Source organism: Delphinus delphis, chromosome 9 (genome assembly GCF_949987515.2).
Source record: "Delphinus delphis chromosome 9, mDelDel1.2, whole genome shotgun sequence".
In the NCBI taxonomy this organism is placed as follows: Eukaryota; Metazoa; Chordata; class Mammalia; order Artiodactyla; family Delphinidae; genus Delphinus; species Delphinus delphis.
In genome coordinates this window covers 59,438,051-59,456,232 of record NC_082691.1, presented here as the reverse complement: position 1 = coordinate 59,456,232, position 18,182 = coordinate 59,438,051, and the positions used below count along the sequence as shown (strand labels likewise).

Genomic DNA, 18,182 nt, shown 5'->3' with positions numbered 1-18,182 from the left:
CCAGATACGTGCTTTTAGGCTCTTCCCATGGGCAGCGGTGACATAGAAGCTCCTTTACGGTCTTTTGTATCACATGCTACTTGGATCCATCATCAGGTTCATTTCTGGGGAAAGCAGACACGTCCATTTGTGTGTACATGTACACATGCCTGTAAGATCAAATGGGACTAAGTTTTGGCCTTATTCCTGTTTGGAAGAATTTTATTGTTGTGTAACCCCAGCACGCCAGTCTTCAGGGTCACTATATACAGATGTACAGGTTGTGCACTGCACAAGCATACCAGGCAGCCACGATGGACTCTGACAGTCTCTCTTGTCCCAGGTAACAAGGTAGAGAATTTGGCTGAAGAGTGCAGACTGAGAGTGTCATACATATAAGGCTACACATCTTATACTTGGGGAAAAATAGCTACCACTCTCAAGCAGCCATCAATGACCCTAGGAGTTTGATGGGTTAGTGAAGAGTTAGAAAGCATCCTGGTCAGAACTGTCTATTTCTAATAACTTTAACCCTCTGGTCATGCCGGAAACTGAAAAGGCTGCAGTATGCTGTGTTTGTTTATAAATCAGCCTCCTAGAACATTGTCCAAACGGTTCTTGGTTGAACAACGTTTATTCATTCACTTGTGGAGGAAAACTCAGGCTGCAAATGGGAACATAAATGCTTTCCTAATAGATGGCGTTATTGTACTGCACAATGTCCCTGACTTTTAGATACTTAACTCATAAAGTTTACAGCACCACTTAACTGCATCTGGATTTCACATTGAATTTGGAAAGGCAAAAATCTCACTGTAATTTGCACTGACTGCCCTGTAATGGAAATTATGGCTTGGGAAAAGTTTCAAATGACGTGTCTATAAACGAAGGAAAAGTTGATCCATTCAAAGGCCAGTTATGTGCAATTGTAGGATTTTTTATTTTTATTTTTGAAAGGACCATTGCTGGCAAGAAATATTTATTTCAGCAGCTGAAGTAAACTAACTGTGAATTAAAAGTTGTCAGTTCATCAAAACTCAGTCCTAAAAGCGGAGTGAAAGTTGCAACAGAACTTTGCTGGGCTTTTAAGAAAGCTATAAAGATTGTATGGAGGCCAGTGTTGCAACTGGTTGGTAGCAATGAGTTGACTTCAGAGGATGCGCATTAAATGGTCAAAATGCTGGCCTAATGGGACTCAGGACGCAGGGCTTCTGGTCCTAGCCCTGCTGTTAACTGGGTTTGTGTAAATAGGCATGTCACTTAACTGTCCAAGCCTCAATTTGTCTGCTCCTTTGCTCCTGTCTCCCACCATTCATTTGTTTTGGTATATCTTCCTTTCACGTTCAAGACTTTCCCTCAAATGTCTAATGATCACTCCTTGACTGTTCTTGGCTCCTATTTAAGACACTGAGGCAATAAAAACCTGATGGGAGGCTCTGGATAGAGGCATGGATGGAGCTCTGTTGACCATAGACTTATCTGCAGGGAAATCACTTAATCAAGGAATTGCCAGATGTCGGCATCTGGTGATCTCGTCTCGTCTTAGCTTAATCAGAGAGGCATCCTCCCGCCTGCCTGCCAGTGTTCTTGGGACAGTGAAGTAGGTATATTTCCACTCTAATCCCCTTGTTTTCAGCCGTGTGTTCTCCCCACTCCCCCTCTATCTTCGCTGTGCTTGGTTTCCTGGTTCAGTGTCTCTAGATAATCAACCTTTTAAACAATTCTCCTGTTTTCAGCCCTGAACCTTCCCTTCCTTGCCTTTTGCAACACCTGGCCTCTCCAAGTCCAGGGCCTCTCGGGGCTAGAAGCATGGGCCAGGAGGGGAACCCAGCGGGTTCCCCTCCTGGCCCGTGCATCTCCCCCACTGCAGGCACTTGAGACTATAGCTTCCTCTACTCTTCTGAGTCACTTGTCACTCCTGTATGAGTTTTCCATCTTCCAAAACACTGGTCCAAACCACTTGTCTGCTGATGTCTCCCCTTTTTTTCTATCCCTGGAGAGGTTTTCCTTCCTTTATTTCTTCCTTTAGTGGGGCCTTGGATGGTGAAGGAAAAAAACACCTTTGATCAATCTGCCACGTTTGACCTCAAATCTTCCATTTTCTCATCATAAAATCAGTGTATCCATTTAATAATGATGATGCGTCCCCTACATGCCTGCCCCTGAGCTGAGTGCTGCAGAGAGGAAAGAAATTGCGATGATTCATCTCTGAGAAATGTGGGAAGGGGAAAGGATGTGCCCAGCGTCTGCCTCTATGGTGACACAAGTGCGGGGACAGTGCTAGGGATGAGGTGATGCAGAGAAGGGAGGAGGGGTGCACGCGCTCAGCCAGGGATGTTGTGGAAGGCTCTGCTGAATAAACTAAAACTCTGTGATTTTGTGAGTTCAGCTGTTGGGGGGAAGACTGAGAACAGACTGTGCCCATTAATTATTACCAAGTGAGTCCACAGAAAAGTGGTGTTTCCATCCCAGACTTTCAGTATCCCTCATCTGGCTGGGTGGGCCTTTTCCTCTCCAGGATCTTCCGGGGCTGCCTTCCCACTCACGTCATCTCAGGCCTCCCACTGTTGCCCTCCACACAGAGCAAAGAGCCCAGCATTTGGAAGATATAGAATTTGAAGAAGGCCTTCTTGGGCAGGGGCGGCGTGATATCCTGTCTCCCCCTCACTGCTGCCTCCCAGCCTTCAAATAGCTCGTTGCTGATAGAGGCCTCATTAGTCTCGTTGAGAGGTAGTATGGCTGGTTTCTGACATTCTTAAATTGGAAATGAATACAGGCATATAAATCCCAGCGATGTAGACTAGCTGAAGCACAGCCAGAGCCCATGAGCTCCTCAGTTAGCTTCTGTTAACCCAGCAAACAACCTTGATAGAGTTTTCCTGGAAGCTTGAAGATAGCGCTACAAAAGACTCAACCTAGGTCCCAAATCCGGGCACTTGGTGGACATTGGTTCCCAACACTAGAGACAGCAGAGCTGATGAACACAGGCCTCCCTGATTGAATGAGGTGTGCTGTTTGCCCTCCTTTCATCATGTTTAACTCTAGTTCCTATCCAGAAGGGTCTTAAGACTGTCCTTTCCTTATTTCTGCCGTTTGCTTGGCTTTTCTCTTAACTACTTGAGAAGTCATGGGAGCTGGTGCTGTGACATTGAGCCTTTTGCCATTTAATTGACTCTATAAAACCACAGGGCAGTAGGACCAGATGAGCTACAGCAAGCTTCCACTCTGTGTCTCGTCCTTACTGTAGAACTGTGTGTTCAAGCTATTACCCTGAACTAGGAATGGTAGAGGAAGCACATTGCTGTCTACTGTGGAGGGTGCTATGTTTTAGAAACTTTGAAGTTGATAGGTTTTTATTGCTTGGGTATCTTAAAATACATTTTCATATTTGAATTCCTTTATCTTCAGTCAGCCTGAAATCTGTGAGTGTGCCAGGGGTGATATGAGACAGAAAACAGTCAACTCTTAGTGGGTTTTTTTGGCTGTGCCCTGCCCTGCTGAGAAATTTTAGGTTCATCTTCCTGTCCCTTCTTGATATAAGAGTGGTAGAGCGTTGCTGTATGGGGCTGTAGGTAGCCGCAGTATGGGATGCTTTACTTTCTTGCCAGTTGCCAGTTTAAGGAACATCGTGTGGCTATGAAAAATTCAAGCGTTTCTATCCCACAGACCATTGACTGAGGTGGATTTTATCTCTGGGCAATGGTAGCCAACGTTCCAGGTTCACCTTTTGATCAGTGCCATAAACAAGCCAGAGAAATATCTGGGAGATTGTGCACTATGGCCACTGCACTTCATATCACATTTCTTATTGTAGCGACTTGTGCAAAAACTGTCTCGGTGGTGTGGCACGTGGCTTAAAGAAGTTCTTCTTGTTGTAGTCAGTAATTTCCAATGAACAGTGTTACTCTCTCCAGTTCATTCTGCTAATGACGTTCCGTCTTCATGAGGAGGACGTCATCGTCCTGCTGTGAACACCCGAGGCCCTTGTCACTCCAGTCCTCTCCTGTAGAGTTTTTAGCATCAGACAGTTACTTTTTGGTCAGGGAGGGAGAAATAATGAAGGCGGCTATTATACTTTTACTGAATGCGAAGTGCTCCACAGTATAATTAAATCCATAAAATGGTGAGTCATGATCATTGCACGCCAGTCAGCCAGGAGGCGGGTGACGGAACTGATGTCTATTCGCGACCAGCCCTGATGCTTTTCCTCTGGTAGCACTTGTGCAGGCTTCTCCTGATTTGTGGGCACCAAGTACCTAATTTCGTTTTAAGAACACGAAGCTTTCATGGATGCTCTAAAGGTTGCCCAAGGAAACATTTAATCTGAAAGAGATGTCTCAGGCCTGGTGGACATGTGTCTGGAAGTTCTACTTTCTTGTCAGTTACCGGGGTCTGCATTCTAGAAAAACAGGAGAATCCTGCCTGAGGTGCTTCCAGATGGTTTTGTTGTTGTTGTTATGGAAAGGCATTTGGAAGCTTCTGGAAGTCCATGTCACCACTCATAATTTGAGGGTATGTGAGCATAAATCTAGCCTAGGTTATGGAAGATGGTGGAACAAAGAAAACAGTGTTTCTGGAGGCCAGGGATCTATCAATACAAACAGCGTCAGGTGCATATGTAATCATCATAGGAGGCAGAGGAAATGCTGAGTTACTGATCTGTTCTCACTTGCGCTGCCAAAACCTCGAGACCCAATGTGATGGAGCCATTCAGAGAACCTTTGTCTCTTGTTTCAGAATTTGGCTTTCATGGCTTGCGATGGCAACGACCCAGGAAGCAGGATTTCTGAATAGTGTGTCCCTGAAATTCTTGGCATAGGAAAAATAATAAAGTGAACATGAGATTCTTAACTATAACACCAATAAAAAAATCGCCACTACTGTCCAGTTTTAGTCTGGGAGTGGAAAGCATTGTAAATTGATTTTGATGCTGTCATTTTTTGCCACCTGTGCTCTATGCCACTGTGTCTGTACCCCCTACCCCATCACCTGTTAACGCACTTTGGAGTTAGCATGGGTATCTTACATCCACCATGGGCAGTAAACACTTCCTGTGCCAAGGTGCTTGAAACAATATCTGTCATTACATCAAAGAAGGTGTTATTGCCAAGTGCAGCTGGAAGAATGGTTTTAAACGAGGTTGTAATGAAATCTGTGTGAAATGTCTGAACCTTTTACTAAGAAAACAAAAATGTGTTCACGTTTCTTTATAGTCTTACTATAGAAACATTGATTTTGCATATACTTAGCACAATCATTTCTCTACATGAGAAGTTTGAATATATTTCTAGTTGTTAAAAGTGCATTTTTTGGTGCTGTGTTGGAGAAGCACTGTTAGGGAAGTTTGCTCTGGTGTTGAATTCTCTCTCTTCAAGGGGGGAAAAAAACCCTCTGATGAATGTGGTGTTTGTGGATTCTGAACCAGCATGAGAATTTCTGATTGAGAGTCTAGAAAAGTTATAATAAACATACAGTTAAGAAGGAGAAGAGTTGCCCTCTAGAATGTGAATCCAAACCCAGAAAAGTATGCAGTGAATGAGAACAATACTCAGTAGATTTTCAGATTGATGAAGCTTTCCAATGGCAACTAATTTGTTCCAGCATTGAAGTGAGCATAATTAACAGAGCCTTTCTTTCTTAGGCCGATTAACCACCAAAAACCATGCCAACGTTGTAACTGTAAGCAGTGAAAACCAATATTTATGAGGGCGATTGTGCAAGAGTTTGTGTGACAGATGGACATTTTATCACTGTTGATGTTTGGAATTCTCTTGAAAAGTAATGCAATATCTTGTTATTTATGAATGAACAAATGATGGTGCTTTGCTGACTGCGTTGTCTTTAAAAAGCGGTCTACTGAATTCACCTTTTTCTCCATTTAGCCTCTGTTACTTTAGGTTAGGTAGCCACATATATTTCTGATGTGAGAGCTGAAAAATCATAATTGTCTTTTTGTTTCAGATACGGATCCACGTGTTTTAGAAAAACAAGAATTACAGCAGCCAACCTATGTTGCCCTCAGTTACATCAATAGGTAAGCCATTTTCAGAATTTATAGCAACCTCATATCTGCCACATGTTTATTTTTTAAATGTATCTTTTTAACGGGGTAGGAAAAATGTTTTCAGTCTTCAGTTATTTATAGGAGATTATTTAAAATCAACTTCTATATGGAATTTTCTTGTTTCTGTGATGGGGAGAGGCAGGTTGTAGTTCTCTGTTCATAAGGCCGAAACATGACTGATTTATAAGCTCATGCTGGAAGTAGTTTGCGTGCAGAGTTAGAATATACTCTTTTGACTTCATAGGGCAGTTTGGAGATGAATGGATTTATGTTTGAGTGAAACTTTTAAACCCTGGAGTGAAGAGGTGCTTTATGAATTCAGAACATTGTTGGAATATCAGAATATATCAGGATATAACAAACTGAAATAATTTAATGTCAAAGTTACTTAGTAGCAGTTCACCTTTTAGTAAAAACATTCTCAACCGACCCCATCTGTGTTGAGTCACACGAGTTTTTCCTGAAACTGAACGTGCGAGCACGACCTTAGAGAACAGTTTAGAACTTAATATATCGGGTCTAAAAGAGGACTTGTTGTTTCATCCAACTTAAATAATTAAGGAGACAGGGATTTTTGAAGAGAACCTGAAATCAACTGATGTTAGGAAAACACCCGCCCCCCACATGAGAAAAAGACAAAGGAAAAGCGAAACTAGTTTTCAATGGGAATGAAGAATTCTCGGCTCGTAACTCAGTGCTTGAATTTCTATTGACTGTCCCCTTTTTATATAAGGCAAAGAGTGTTTCTGGTTTCTTGGTACCAGAGCTGAGGTTCGGGATCTGAGGTGGAAAGCTGGGAATGAATTATCTGTACTGTTTCACTTTAATGACTTTTCAGAAAATTTACTTAAATCTTGTCTAGAGAAGGCTTTGCATTGGAGCCACTGTGCTCAGCTTCAAGTTCTTTTATGAAGCATGTTTTTTAAAGGATTCATTAATATAAACATCTATTTGCATATCTTCTTTGGGTTTCCTACTTATCAGCCTTTCCTGGAAGCGAGATAAAATATCTAGTTTTTCATTAACCATAATTTTGGGGCTGTTTTAAGTAGAACACCTTCAAAATCACATCAGAGACAAATAAAGATGTATGTGCTTATCTGGATTTCTCACAAAACCTGTGTTGTTTCCCGAGTTTAGCACAAGTTTTGAAAAGTCTTTAAGTATACATTAGAATTATGTGAACGAGATGTATGTGAATTAGCCTAGTAACATTGAGGAATAGGATAAGTAGTCTTATAGATCAATTATGGTATTGAATAGGACTTTTTAATAGTGTGGCTATTGTATTTTTGGTAAAATATGTTACCTATGTATATACAAACGCGTGTATTACTAAGCCTTATTCTAATGAGAGTCTGTGAGATTTTCACATTCATTCTTCCTGTGTGTATTGTCAGCCATGTTGGCAACAGGGATCTACTAATTACACAGACATTACACTCACTAAAGAAAGAACTATTCTGCCAGGTGTGATTTGGGACTCTAGTGAAGTTGAAGTATAGGGACAAGGGCCACAGACAAAAAACCCACCAGAGAACTTGAATCAAGTGTGATAGTTTAGTATAAACTGTGCAGTAGGATGTGCTTCAACCCTAGAGAGTCAGGGTGTAATCAGTGAGTGTGGACTTTCTGAGATGAGTCTTCTGGAAGAAAATGAGCATTTAAAAAAATAACCTTTTATTATTATAGCCGTATATTGTAGAAAATTAGAAAATATAGTCCAAAAAAATTGTTTTTTATTAAAACATCACATTCCCGCCACCCAGATATCACTACTGGTAATACCTTAACACACATTTTCAGATCACTTTTAAAAAATACTATATAATAGCAACTGTACTTCAATAATTAGTTAATAAATACATACATACATATATACATACGTACAAAACAATATAATTTTTAACCCAAAGCTCTACATACTCTTTTGCAGCCTGCTCAGTTGTGTCACTGATCTCTACTTTTTCAGTACATTTGCATCTAATCTAATACCCTTATCATATGCAGGTTTCCCCAGGTGATCTAAACAAGTCCATTATTGCTGTTTGTCTAACCCAGTATCCAATCCAGAACATCCTGTTGCACCTGGATGTTTTGCCCCCCAAGTTTCTTTTAATCTGGCACAGTGACTTGTTGAGGAGATGGGCCAGCGTCCCACAGAATACATCCGCCTTCTGGGTTTCCTTTAGGTTTTCTCCAAGAGGCCATCTGGCAGGTTCCTCTGTGTCCTTTATTTGCTATAAGCTGGAAGTTAGATCTGGAGAAGATGTGTCTTGAACTGGACATATTGTATTTAGAGGTCTGAGACAATAAAGAATTCGCCATATCATGTCCTAGCTGGTAGAGAAGCAGACGTATGTAGGGGATTGAGATGTTTATTCGTGATCTTTAAGTCAAGAGAAGGACTGTGTATGGAAGGTTGCCCAGGTTACTAACAGCCCTTCTCACTCGGGATCCCTCTGTGGACAGTGCTGCGTACATAACAGGACTGAACACATGGTAGACACTCTGGATATTGGTGTGTAGGTGATAAATAAACACCTGGTAGGTGGAAAAGAGAGCTGAGCAATGGAGAGCTGCAAGGAGGAAGCCAAGTCTGGCCATAGGGGAAAAAAATGCTAAAAGGAGCCTTAAGGGGACTGGATACACTAAAACTCCTAGAAGAAAACATAGGCAGAACACTCTTTGACATAAATTGCAGCAATATTTTTTTGGACCCGTCTCCTAGAGTAATAGAAATAAAAACAAAAATAAACAAATGGGACCCAATTAAATTTAAAACCTTTTGCACAGCAAAGGAAACCACGAACAAAATGAAACAACAACCTATGGAATGGGAGAAAATATTTGCAAACTATGCGACCAACAAGGGATTAATTTCCAAAATATACAAACAGTTCATACAGCTTAATATCAAAAATCCAAACAACACAATCAAAAAATGGGCAGAAGATCTAAATAAACATTTCTCCAAAGAAGACGTACAGATGGCTAACAGGCACATGAAAAGATGCTCAGTATCACTAATTATTAGAGAAATGCAAATCAAAACTACAATGAGGTATCACCTCACACCGGTCACAGTGGCCATCATCGAAAAGTCTATAAATAATAAATGCTGGAGAGGGTGTGGAGAAAAGGGGACCCTCCTACCCTGTTGGTGGGAATGTAAATTGATGCACCCACTATGTACAACAGTGTGGAGGTTCCCTAAAAACTAAAAATAGGGGTACCATATGATCCAGCAATCCCACTCCTGGGCATATATCTGGAGAAAACTCTAATTCAAACTCTAATTCAAAAAGATACATGCACCCCAATGCTCAGAGCAGAGCTATTTATAATAGCCAAGACATGGAAGCAACCTAAATGTCCCTCAATTACTACTCAGAATATTAGCTGTAAAAAATAAGGGCTTCCCTGGTGGCGCAGTGGTTGAGAATCCGCCTGCCGATTCAGGGGACACGGGTTCGTGCCCCGGTCCTGGAAGATCCCACATGCTGCGGAGTGGCTGGGCCCGTGAGCCATGGCCGCTGAGCCTGCGCGTCCGGAGCCTGTGCTCTGCAACGGGAGAGGCCACAACAGTGAGAGGCCCGTGTACCGCAAAAAAAAATTAAAATAAAATAATGCCAGCAACATGGATGAACCTAGAGATTATCATATTAAGTGAAATAAGTCAGGCAGAGAAAGACATATCATATAATATCACTTATGTAGCTTCTTTAAAAAATGATACAAGTGAACTTATTTATAAAACAGAAATAGACTCACAGACATAGAAAACAAACTTATGGTTACCAAAGGGGAAAGAGGGGGAAGGGGTAAATTAGGAGTTTGGGATTAACATATATACACTATTATATATAAAATATAATAAATAAACAACAAGGTCCTACTGTATAGTATAGGGAGCTATATTCAATATCTTGTAATAACCTATAATGGAAAAGAATCTGAAAGAGAACATATATATATGTATAACTGAATCACTTTGCTGTACACCTGAAACTAGCACAACTTTGTGAACCAACTATACTTCAATTAAAAAAGAAAAGAAAAAAAATTGGGATAAAAAGGAGTCTTAAGGGCCTTTGATCCAGAAGGGAAACATATTGAAATTCACATGAAGCCAGTAAACATGCAAGAAGAGAGTAATCAAGGTTAGATAATAAAAGAAAGTCAGCTAGATGGCAATATCCTGAATACTGCAGAAAAGAGTACTATTCAAAAAAAAATTGAACAAATAAGGTTTTTTTTCCCCCTTAAACCTCAGGGGGAAATAAAATCTTTGCTGAGCAGTGAAGACAGGAAAAGAATTAATATTTTTCTGCTCATATATCTGTTTATGCAACTCTGATTTTCTTTTGGGCACCTCAAAATTGAGTTGAAACTTTCTTTGGCAATAACACTGACTGAAATTGCAGAGTTAGGGTACTTAAAATGGAGCTAGCTTTTTGGATTAAAAAAAAAAAAAAGAACTGCGTGGAAATCGGAGAGCCTTTGTTTATACCTATTTTAAATTGCTTTACTCTCTTGAACATAATGTGTTGAACAACCTTTAATTCCTTTAAAAGCGCATCTGTTACAACACCTGAGCAAATTTTAAAATAAAAATAGTTTAGTGAGAAAGAGGGAAATTGAATGAATTAGTGAGGGTTGAAGGAGTAGTTCCAGGGGAAAAAAGATAGATATGGATTCTAAGGATAGGAAGTTCTGTTGATTTTGTGACGTTAGAAACAATGACAAGTTCATGTAATAGGAAATTTAATTGCTTAGTTTGTATAATATTTATACACCTGGCAAAAAGGTATAAAGGGCAAGAAGAAAAGCTAGATTTTGGATAGAGGAGACAATATAGAAGAAATAATACTGAAAGAGCAAACATAACTCTTTATGTCTTGAGCTCTATGCTAAGCATTTTTCACATTACTTATTTCATTTAATCTTCACAGTGACCACATAAAAGAAGTACTGTGATGATCTTCATTTTACAGGTTCAGAAGTTGAGACTCAGAGACGTTAAGTGACTTGCCCTAGGTCCCCGGCTGGTAGGAAGTGGAGTATTGGGTTCAGACCTGCACAGTTAGGCTCCAGAACCTGTGTTTCTAATCGCTCTACAGGCTGCCTTGTTGGGATATCAGAGAGTAAAGTACTAGCTTAGAAAAGTAAGAGGAGAATGTGGAAAACTAATGATGAAAAAATCGGGTAGGACAGCTGGGCAGAGGGGATGCAGAAGGACATAAAGATGAGAGTAATTACCGTGCTGTAGATAATTGGAGGGTAACAACCTAATAAAATTAAACAGTAGGAGACAGCAGAAGCAAAAAAATTGCTATGAGAAAGGTGACCAGGAGCTCCTAAGTGATGTATTGCTGCAAGGAAACTGGCTTGAGCGTGCAGGGCACAACCTAGCATAGCAGGCTTCAGCTAGAGTGGGGAAGGATGTCCACCACCACCTCTCACCAGTAGGCAGATGATAGGTGCGCTGCGGGGTGAAGTCAGGCATCTCCTTAGAAAGATTGATGAGAAGCGCTGGGCTGCATCTGGGTATTTCCTTCAAGTTATTGTTATATAGTCCAGGTAGCTGCCTCGAGGTGACAAGATAGCTTATTAATAACTTGTGACTCCCCAGAAATGGGTAATTGGGATAACTTAAAGACATGATAATAGACATGACTATAGCTGTTAATTACACTATTTTCTTTACAAAATATGTTTGTATTAAAATAATTGAATTTTCCAAATTAACTTTTAATTTTTTAAATGTGTATATAATTTTGGTGTAAACTATAAAGGAATATCATGACTAGGCACAAATGGGTACCTTCCTGCACTCAATTCTTGTCATTTACTACCTAATAAACATGGAATATTCTCTCATTCCTAAACTACAGCTCTACTAGAATTCTCTTTGTAAGACTCCCTGCACCACTTGGCATAATAGTAGTTAGGTATGACCTCCTCTAAAAATGAATTTGCTTAGTGTTTGCTATTAAACAGCAAATTCTAGTCCCTAGAATAGTAATTCCAATGGATGTTTGCCAGCTCTCTTCTCCCTCTCTCCCTCTCTCCCTCTCTCCCTCTCTCCCTCTCTCCCTCTCTCCCTCTCTCCCTCTCTCTCTGTCTCTCTGTCTCTCTCTCTCTCTCTCTCTCTCTCTCTCTCTCTCTCTCTCTCTCTCTCTCTCACACACACACACACACACACACACACACACACAAACACACAGACAAAACTCATTTATTCCCAAATAGTTCTGTGGTCAATTGATTTGAGGAAATCTGGAGTTAAATAACATGGGTTTCTTTACCACAGGATTTAATCAGATCCTCTCCTATGCTGATATGCATTTTAAGTCTCCAAGAGAGATAGTCTAATTTTCATATGTACCTGATCCCAGAGCACTTTTTCTTGAAGCATCTGATGGGACTAGTTCTGCTAGTTGGGGGCTGCTAGAATTCAGTCACTTCCACTTACATCCTCAACTTCCCCAAGGAACCATGAAGCCTTTTATTCAGGACAGCCTGCTCGTCTTTTTCTGATTCAAAATGCAGAACACTACCATTTCCCTCCTGTTCAACTGGGAAGAACAAGGACAAAATTCTGCCCTTATACGCCAACTCCATCAACTTCTACTCTGTGCCTGTTTGAATAGTGATCCATTTGCTTCTCTCAACCTGCCCAGACACCTAGGTGGTTTCTATTAAAAATAAAGCTTTTTAGACATACAGATGGCCAAGAAGCACATGAAAAGCTGCTCAGCATCACTAATTATTAGAGAAAGGCAAATTAAAACTACAATGAAGTATCACCTCACACCAGTTAGAATGGGCATCATCAGAAAATCTACAAACAACAAATGCTGGAGAGGGTGTGGAGAAAAGGGAACCCTCTTGAACTATTGGTGGGAATGTAAATTGATACAGCCACTATGGAGAACAGTATGGAGGTTCCTTAAAAAACTAAAAATAGAATTACCATATGACCCAGCAATCCCACTACTGGGTACATACCCAGAGAAAACGGTAATTCAAAAAGACGCATGCACTCCAATGTTCATTGCAGCACTGTTTACAATGGCCAGGTCATGGAAGCAACCTAAATGCCCATCAACAGACGAATGGATAAAGAAGATGTGGTACATATACACAATGGAATACTACTCAGCCATAAAAAGGAATGAAATTGGGTCATTTGTAGAGACGTGGATGGATCTAGAGACTGTCATACAGAGTGAAGTAAGTCAGGAAGAGAAAAACAAATATATATTAACGCATATATGTGGACCCTAGAAAAATGGTACAGATGAACCGGTTTGCAGGGCAGAAATAGAGGCACAGATGTAGAGAACAAACATGGACACCCAGGGGGGAAAGCAGTGCAGGGGGAGGTGAATTGGGAGGTTGGGATTGACATATATACACTAGTATGTATAAAATAGACAAGTAATAAGAACGTGCTGTATAAAAAAAATTTAAAAATACAATAAATAAATTTTTTTTGTTTGTTTAGAAATGATCCCTGTTTCTTCCCGCCCATCTCCAATGTCATTCTCTTCTCTCTCTAAGGAATAGAGCAATGCAGTGGTGAAGAGCATGCGAGCAGGAGTCAGACTGCTTAGGTTTAAGTGCTGTCTCTGCTATGCGTGAGCTATGTGAGCAAATCGACAAGTCTCAGCCTCTGTTTCCTCAACTCTAATGATAATAATAATACCTTCCTAACAGTGGGTATTAAATCAGTGTGAACAAAGCACATATAGCGGTCAGTGCCTGGGACATAGGAAGTGTTGTATAAGTAATAGGTCTTTTATTATTCTTTATATTCTGCTCATGCTAAGTCTCCCTTTTCTCTATCAAGTCAATAATTAGAGGAACAACTGCAGAGGAAGCATTGCTTTGGAGCCAGGCCAGAACAGTTCCTACCAGGAAAGAAGCTCCACGAAGGCAGGGATACTTTCTATCTCCCACGACTGTGTCCCCAGCCCCCAGAACGGTATCTGGCACATAGTAGACTCTCAATAAATGTTTATTGAATGAGGAAACGAGTGAGTACGAATTTTCATATGAGTGAATGAGAGAGTGAACAAATCATTGATTCTAGGGACACTTCTCTGAGACACCAGGAGCCTCTACTTCCCATGTGCACTGAGAGGGCTATGTGATAAAAATGGAGTGGGGTACAACTTTTATTCAGTATTCACATGGAATGCAGCATAAAGTATGCTAAACAGTGGCCATTGCCAATTCCCCCACCATAAACAACTGGACAGATGGATGAGACAGTGGTTTTCAAGCTCCGGACAATAGGCAGTACCAGATGATCCCTGAGATAAAGGAGACTTAGGAGGTGAGCCCTGTGGTCATCTGGCTCACTGACAGGACAATTTCCTTACTGCAGTCGAGTGAGCTAGAACCCAAAGAGAGAGGGCTCAGAGTTAGGGCAACTAAAGCTGCTGGAATCTGTAGCACAGGGAGACTGGAGATGAGAGATCTGTGCAGAAAGGGACCACAAAGGTCTGTATGAAGGTCCTTCATGAGTCCATGGCTGAGAGTGGACATGTTCAGGGTAAGACTGTGAGTCTTACCAAAGAGCAGGAGCTACAGGAGTAAGGATGGAACAGCAAGACCAGAGGTCAAGCAGTACTGGTAGGCATTGCATTCTAGCCCAGCCAGCGTGGAAACAACAACCTGTTAATACCCTAATCTTCCAACTGAGGTGCCAGAAAGACTCAAATTAGAGATAAGGACTTTGTTCTAGAGTGTGGCCTGCTCTAGAGGTAGCCTAACAGCTCCTAAAACCAAGACTCCGTAAGTTTTTCAGAGGAGACAGTTTGGAGGTGAGTGCTGACAAGTTAGAAGGTCTTGGGAAACACTTTGGGCTTTCACAGATTGGCCTTAATAAACCATAAATGTAGGCTTACACAAGTTCAACATGATCAGCCTGAAACTGAGCTGCCTGCTGGAACAAAAATCAATAGTCTTCACAGAAATTAATCAGATACACAATGTCTAATACACAATAAAAAATTACTAGACATGAAAGGCTTAGGAAAGTCTTACTCTTCAGCGTGGAAAAAAAAAAAAAAGCAGTCAATAGACACCCTCCCTGAGATAGCTCAGGTGTTAGATTTAGGAAACAAAGACTTAAAAGCAGTCATTAAAAATGTGTTCAAGACGTAAAGGAAAAATATACTAAATAAGAGTGTTTTGAATGAAAATAAAATTAGTCTGGATGCTTTTTTTAAAAAAATTCTCCTACCAGAATCTGAACTACTTAATGAAAGCTTTCTTCCTCTTTCTTTCATTCCCACTCCCAAACCTCACCTAATTCCCCCAAACCCTCACTCTTGCTATTTCAGTTGGACTTATTTTTGCCAGATTATAGTCAGTCATGGCCTCATAAAAAAGGCTGTAATTGGCCAAGTGTGTACTGCCCTTCTATTTATTTTATACAAACAAGCCTGAAGCATTTGACTTTTTTTTTAATCTGAAAGCAGTGGATTTTTTTTTTCATGAAACCACCTGTTGTGGTCTTTTGAGAGCAATCATTTATTACAGCACAAGACATGCTTTCCTATTTCCCTCTGTCCACTAGATCTGAGGTTCTGCTGTGTGCCTGGGCCCCAGACTGAAGTTTGTGGCCTAATGTATGCCATAAACATGTTGCAGGCTGTCAGATCTCAAACACCAGACATTGTGCTACTATTTTCTTAGCCTATGTTCTTATGGACATCAGTTGAAACAAAGCCGAGATGGCTGCCTGCCAGATTCTCCTTGTAATCTCTCTGTAATATCTCTAACCTGATTTGGCTTGCTCGTTGTGTACTTCAAGACCCATGTACTCTCAGGAGACACTGGGAAGCTGGAAAGAGCCCTTATGTGACATTTTGGCTTTTGCGCCTACAGAATTAGCTTGTGCTGGTGGCATAAAACACATGGTGGGAGAGGTGAGTCCTGGCAGAGCTGGGTGATATGATTCGCCTCTTAGGTACTGGGCCTCCCTGTATAACTTACTTGTCATCTACAGTTAGGGCAATCAGCATGTTAAAACAGGCTGTTTATACAACTCAAATCATACTGGGCCATTTTTTAGTCTTTCTTATGTCTACCCATAAGTATTTGTAATTGTTCTTTTTATGCATCTTTAAGTCCATTTCAAAGCTGCATTACATTTTTTCAAAATCTTCAAACTTATTGGTCGAAAGAGATTCGGTGATATTGAAACCATTTAGAAATAGTCTTAGATTTCCTTTTCTTCTCCCCTTTGTAGAAACCCATTTCTTGGACTTTAACCTAAGCAAGAGCTGCTATATTTTCAATATCTCCAGCTGTGACATTTCCCTGTGGGTCAGAGTCCCCAGTACCGCCTCCCTTTTGTGCCCTCTTCCTGGCACCACATTTACCTAGAGACCTCTAGGATCTCAGCCCTTCCTTCCTTGCTTACCTCCACATTCGGGCTGGTTGCTGGACATTAGCTTTGAATTTACCAATTTAGATTAATCCCTCATCCCAGGGCCCTTGCCCACTCATTATCTCCAGTCTCAGCCTCAGGTCAACCTGACGTGATGTGCCTCGCTTCTCAGGCTAGCTGCTGGGGGTCGCTACAGAAAAGTGCCTTACAGCACAATGTGTTCCACCACAAACACAACCATTCCAACCTCAGCTGGACCCTCAAGACTGTCCCATAATCCTTTCATCCCAAGTTAAAACCTTGCTAAACTTACCACAGTCAGTTTCAAGTGTTTCCCATTGTATTAATGTTCCTAAAGGAATTCCCAGTCCCCTCATCAGCAGATGTTCTCAGTTCCTGTCCAGAAAAGATGGAGACCATTTCTGCATCCCGTCTCAACTTCTCTCTTTTCCGTCTCCAATCTCATCTGGATTTTTCATCCATGTTCTGTTCATTCTCTCTCTCCCTTGTTCAAAGCTGGCGTCAAGGCCCATACTCCACAGCCATCTCTCGTCTATGTGGCCTTAAACCCCCTATTATCTGACTTGATTTAGTCACACTTCATATATCCTAAGGTCTGATCTATCCTAAGAATGCCCTGTCCTTTTCTGTTTTCTTTTCATGGATAACTACGTCATCTTCCCTGAGACCTTCCCCTACTTGGCGTACCAAATTTGATGCCCTTGGCCACTGTCTGTTTCTGAAACCATTTCCTCCCTTGCACCCACAAACTCATCCTGTCCTGGTTTTTCTCCTACCTCTTGGCCACACAAATAGAGGCTTCTCCCTAAGTTTTGTCCCTAGAGTTTTGCTTTTCCGTCTTTATTCACTCCATTCTTTGAGTTTAGCTCTCACTTCTGTGGAGAGGACTCCCAACCCCTAATGCCAGGATTTCTCCAATTCTCATTTCTAACTGCCGGTTGGTACATGAATGTTCAGTACAGGCTCAATTCATCCAGTGCTGGGCCCATTTTTTCACATCCCCCTCCAAAATGGCTTCTCCTTTTTGGATTCATAATGTTGTTTCATGATACCTACCCATTCATTAGTCTAGGAAGCTTGGAGTTAATTATTTTCTACCCACCACTTTCTCTCAACCCCATTTCCAAATAACCAGGCACCAAATCTGTAACATCGGCATCCTCATCACCTTTAAAAAAAAATAAATTTATTTATTTTATTTATTTATTTTTGGCTGCGTTGGGTCTTCGTTGCTGCACACGGGCTTTCTCTAGTTGCGGCGAGTGGGGGCTACTCTTCGTTGCAGTGCACGGGCTTCTCATTGCGGTGGCTTCACTTGTTGTGGAGCACGGGCTCTAGGCACGTGGGCTTCAGTAGTTGTGGCACACAGGCTTCAGTAGTTGTAGCTCACGGGCTCTAGAGTGCAGGCTCAGTAGTTGTGGTGCACGGGCTTAGTCACTCCGCGGCATGTGGGATCTTCCGGGACCAGGGCTCGAACCCGTGTCCCCTGCATTGGCAGGCGGATTCTTAACCACTGCGCCACCAGGGAAGCCCCCTCATCACCTTTTGAACATTTCCCCTGCTACCGTCCTTCCTTGAAACTCTAACTCCGTTTCGGATTGTCTCAAGAACTCATGAACCTCTCTGCCTGCCTCCACCCTGAGTGCCAGCTGCCATCAGAAGATTGGTCAAAAGTATCAGTCCATCAGCACCAGGTACAAAAACCTT

The 18,182-nt window shown here is 41.4% G+C and overlaps 1 protein-coding gene across 2 annotated transcripts in view; it reads left to right on the top strand.

Annotated features, from left to right (window-relative positions):
- Positions 1-18,182, top strand: part of JAZF1 (JAZF zinc finger 1) — a 337,621-nt gene that overhangs the window by 180,310 nt on the left and 139,129 nt on the right. For both annotated transcript variants that reach the window (XM_060020654.1, XM_060020653.1), the window contains exon 2: positions 5,941-6,013. In XM_060020654.1, coding sequence (XP_059876637.1) covers positions 5,941-6,013 — 73 coding nt within the window. The remainder of the gene's footprint in view (positions 1-5,940; positions 6,014-18,182) is intronic.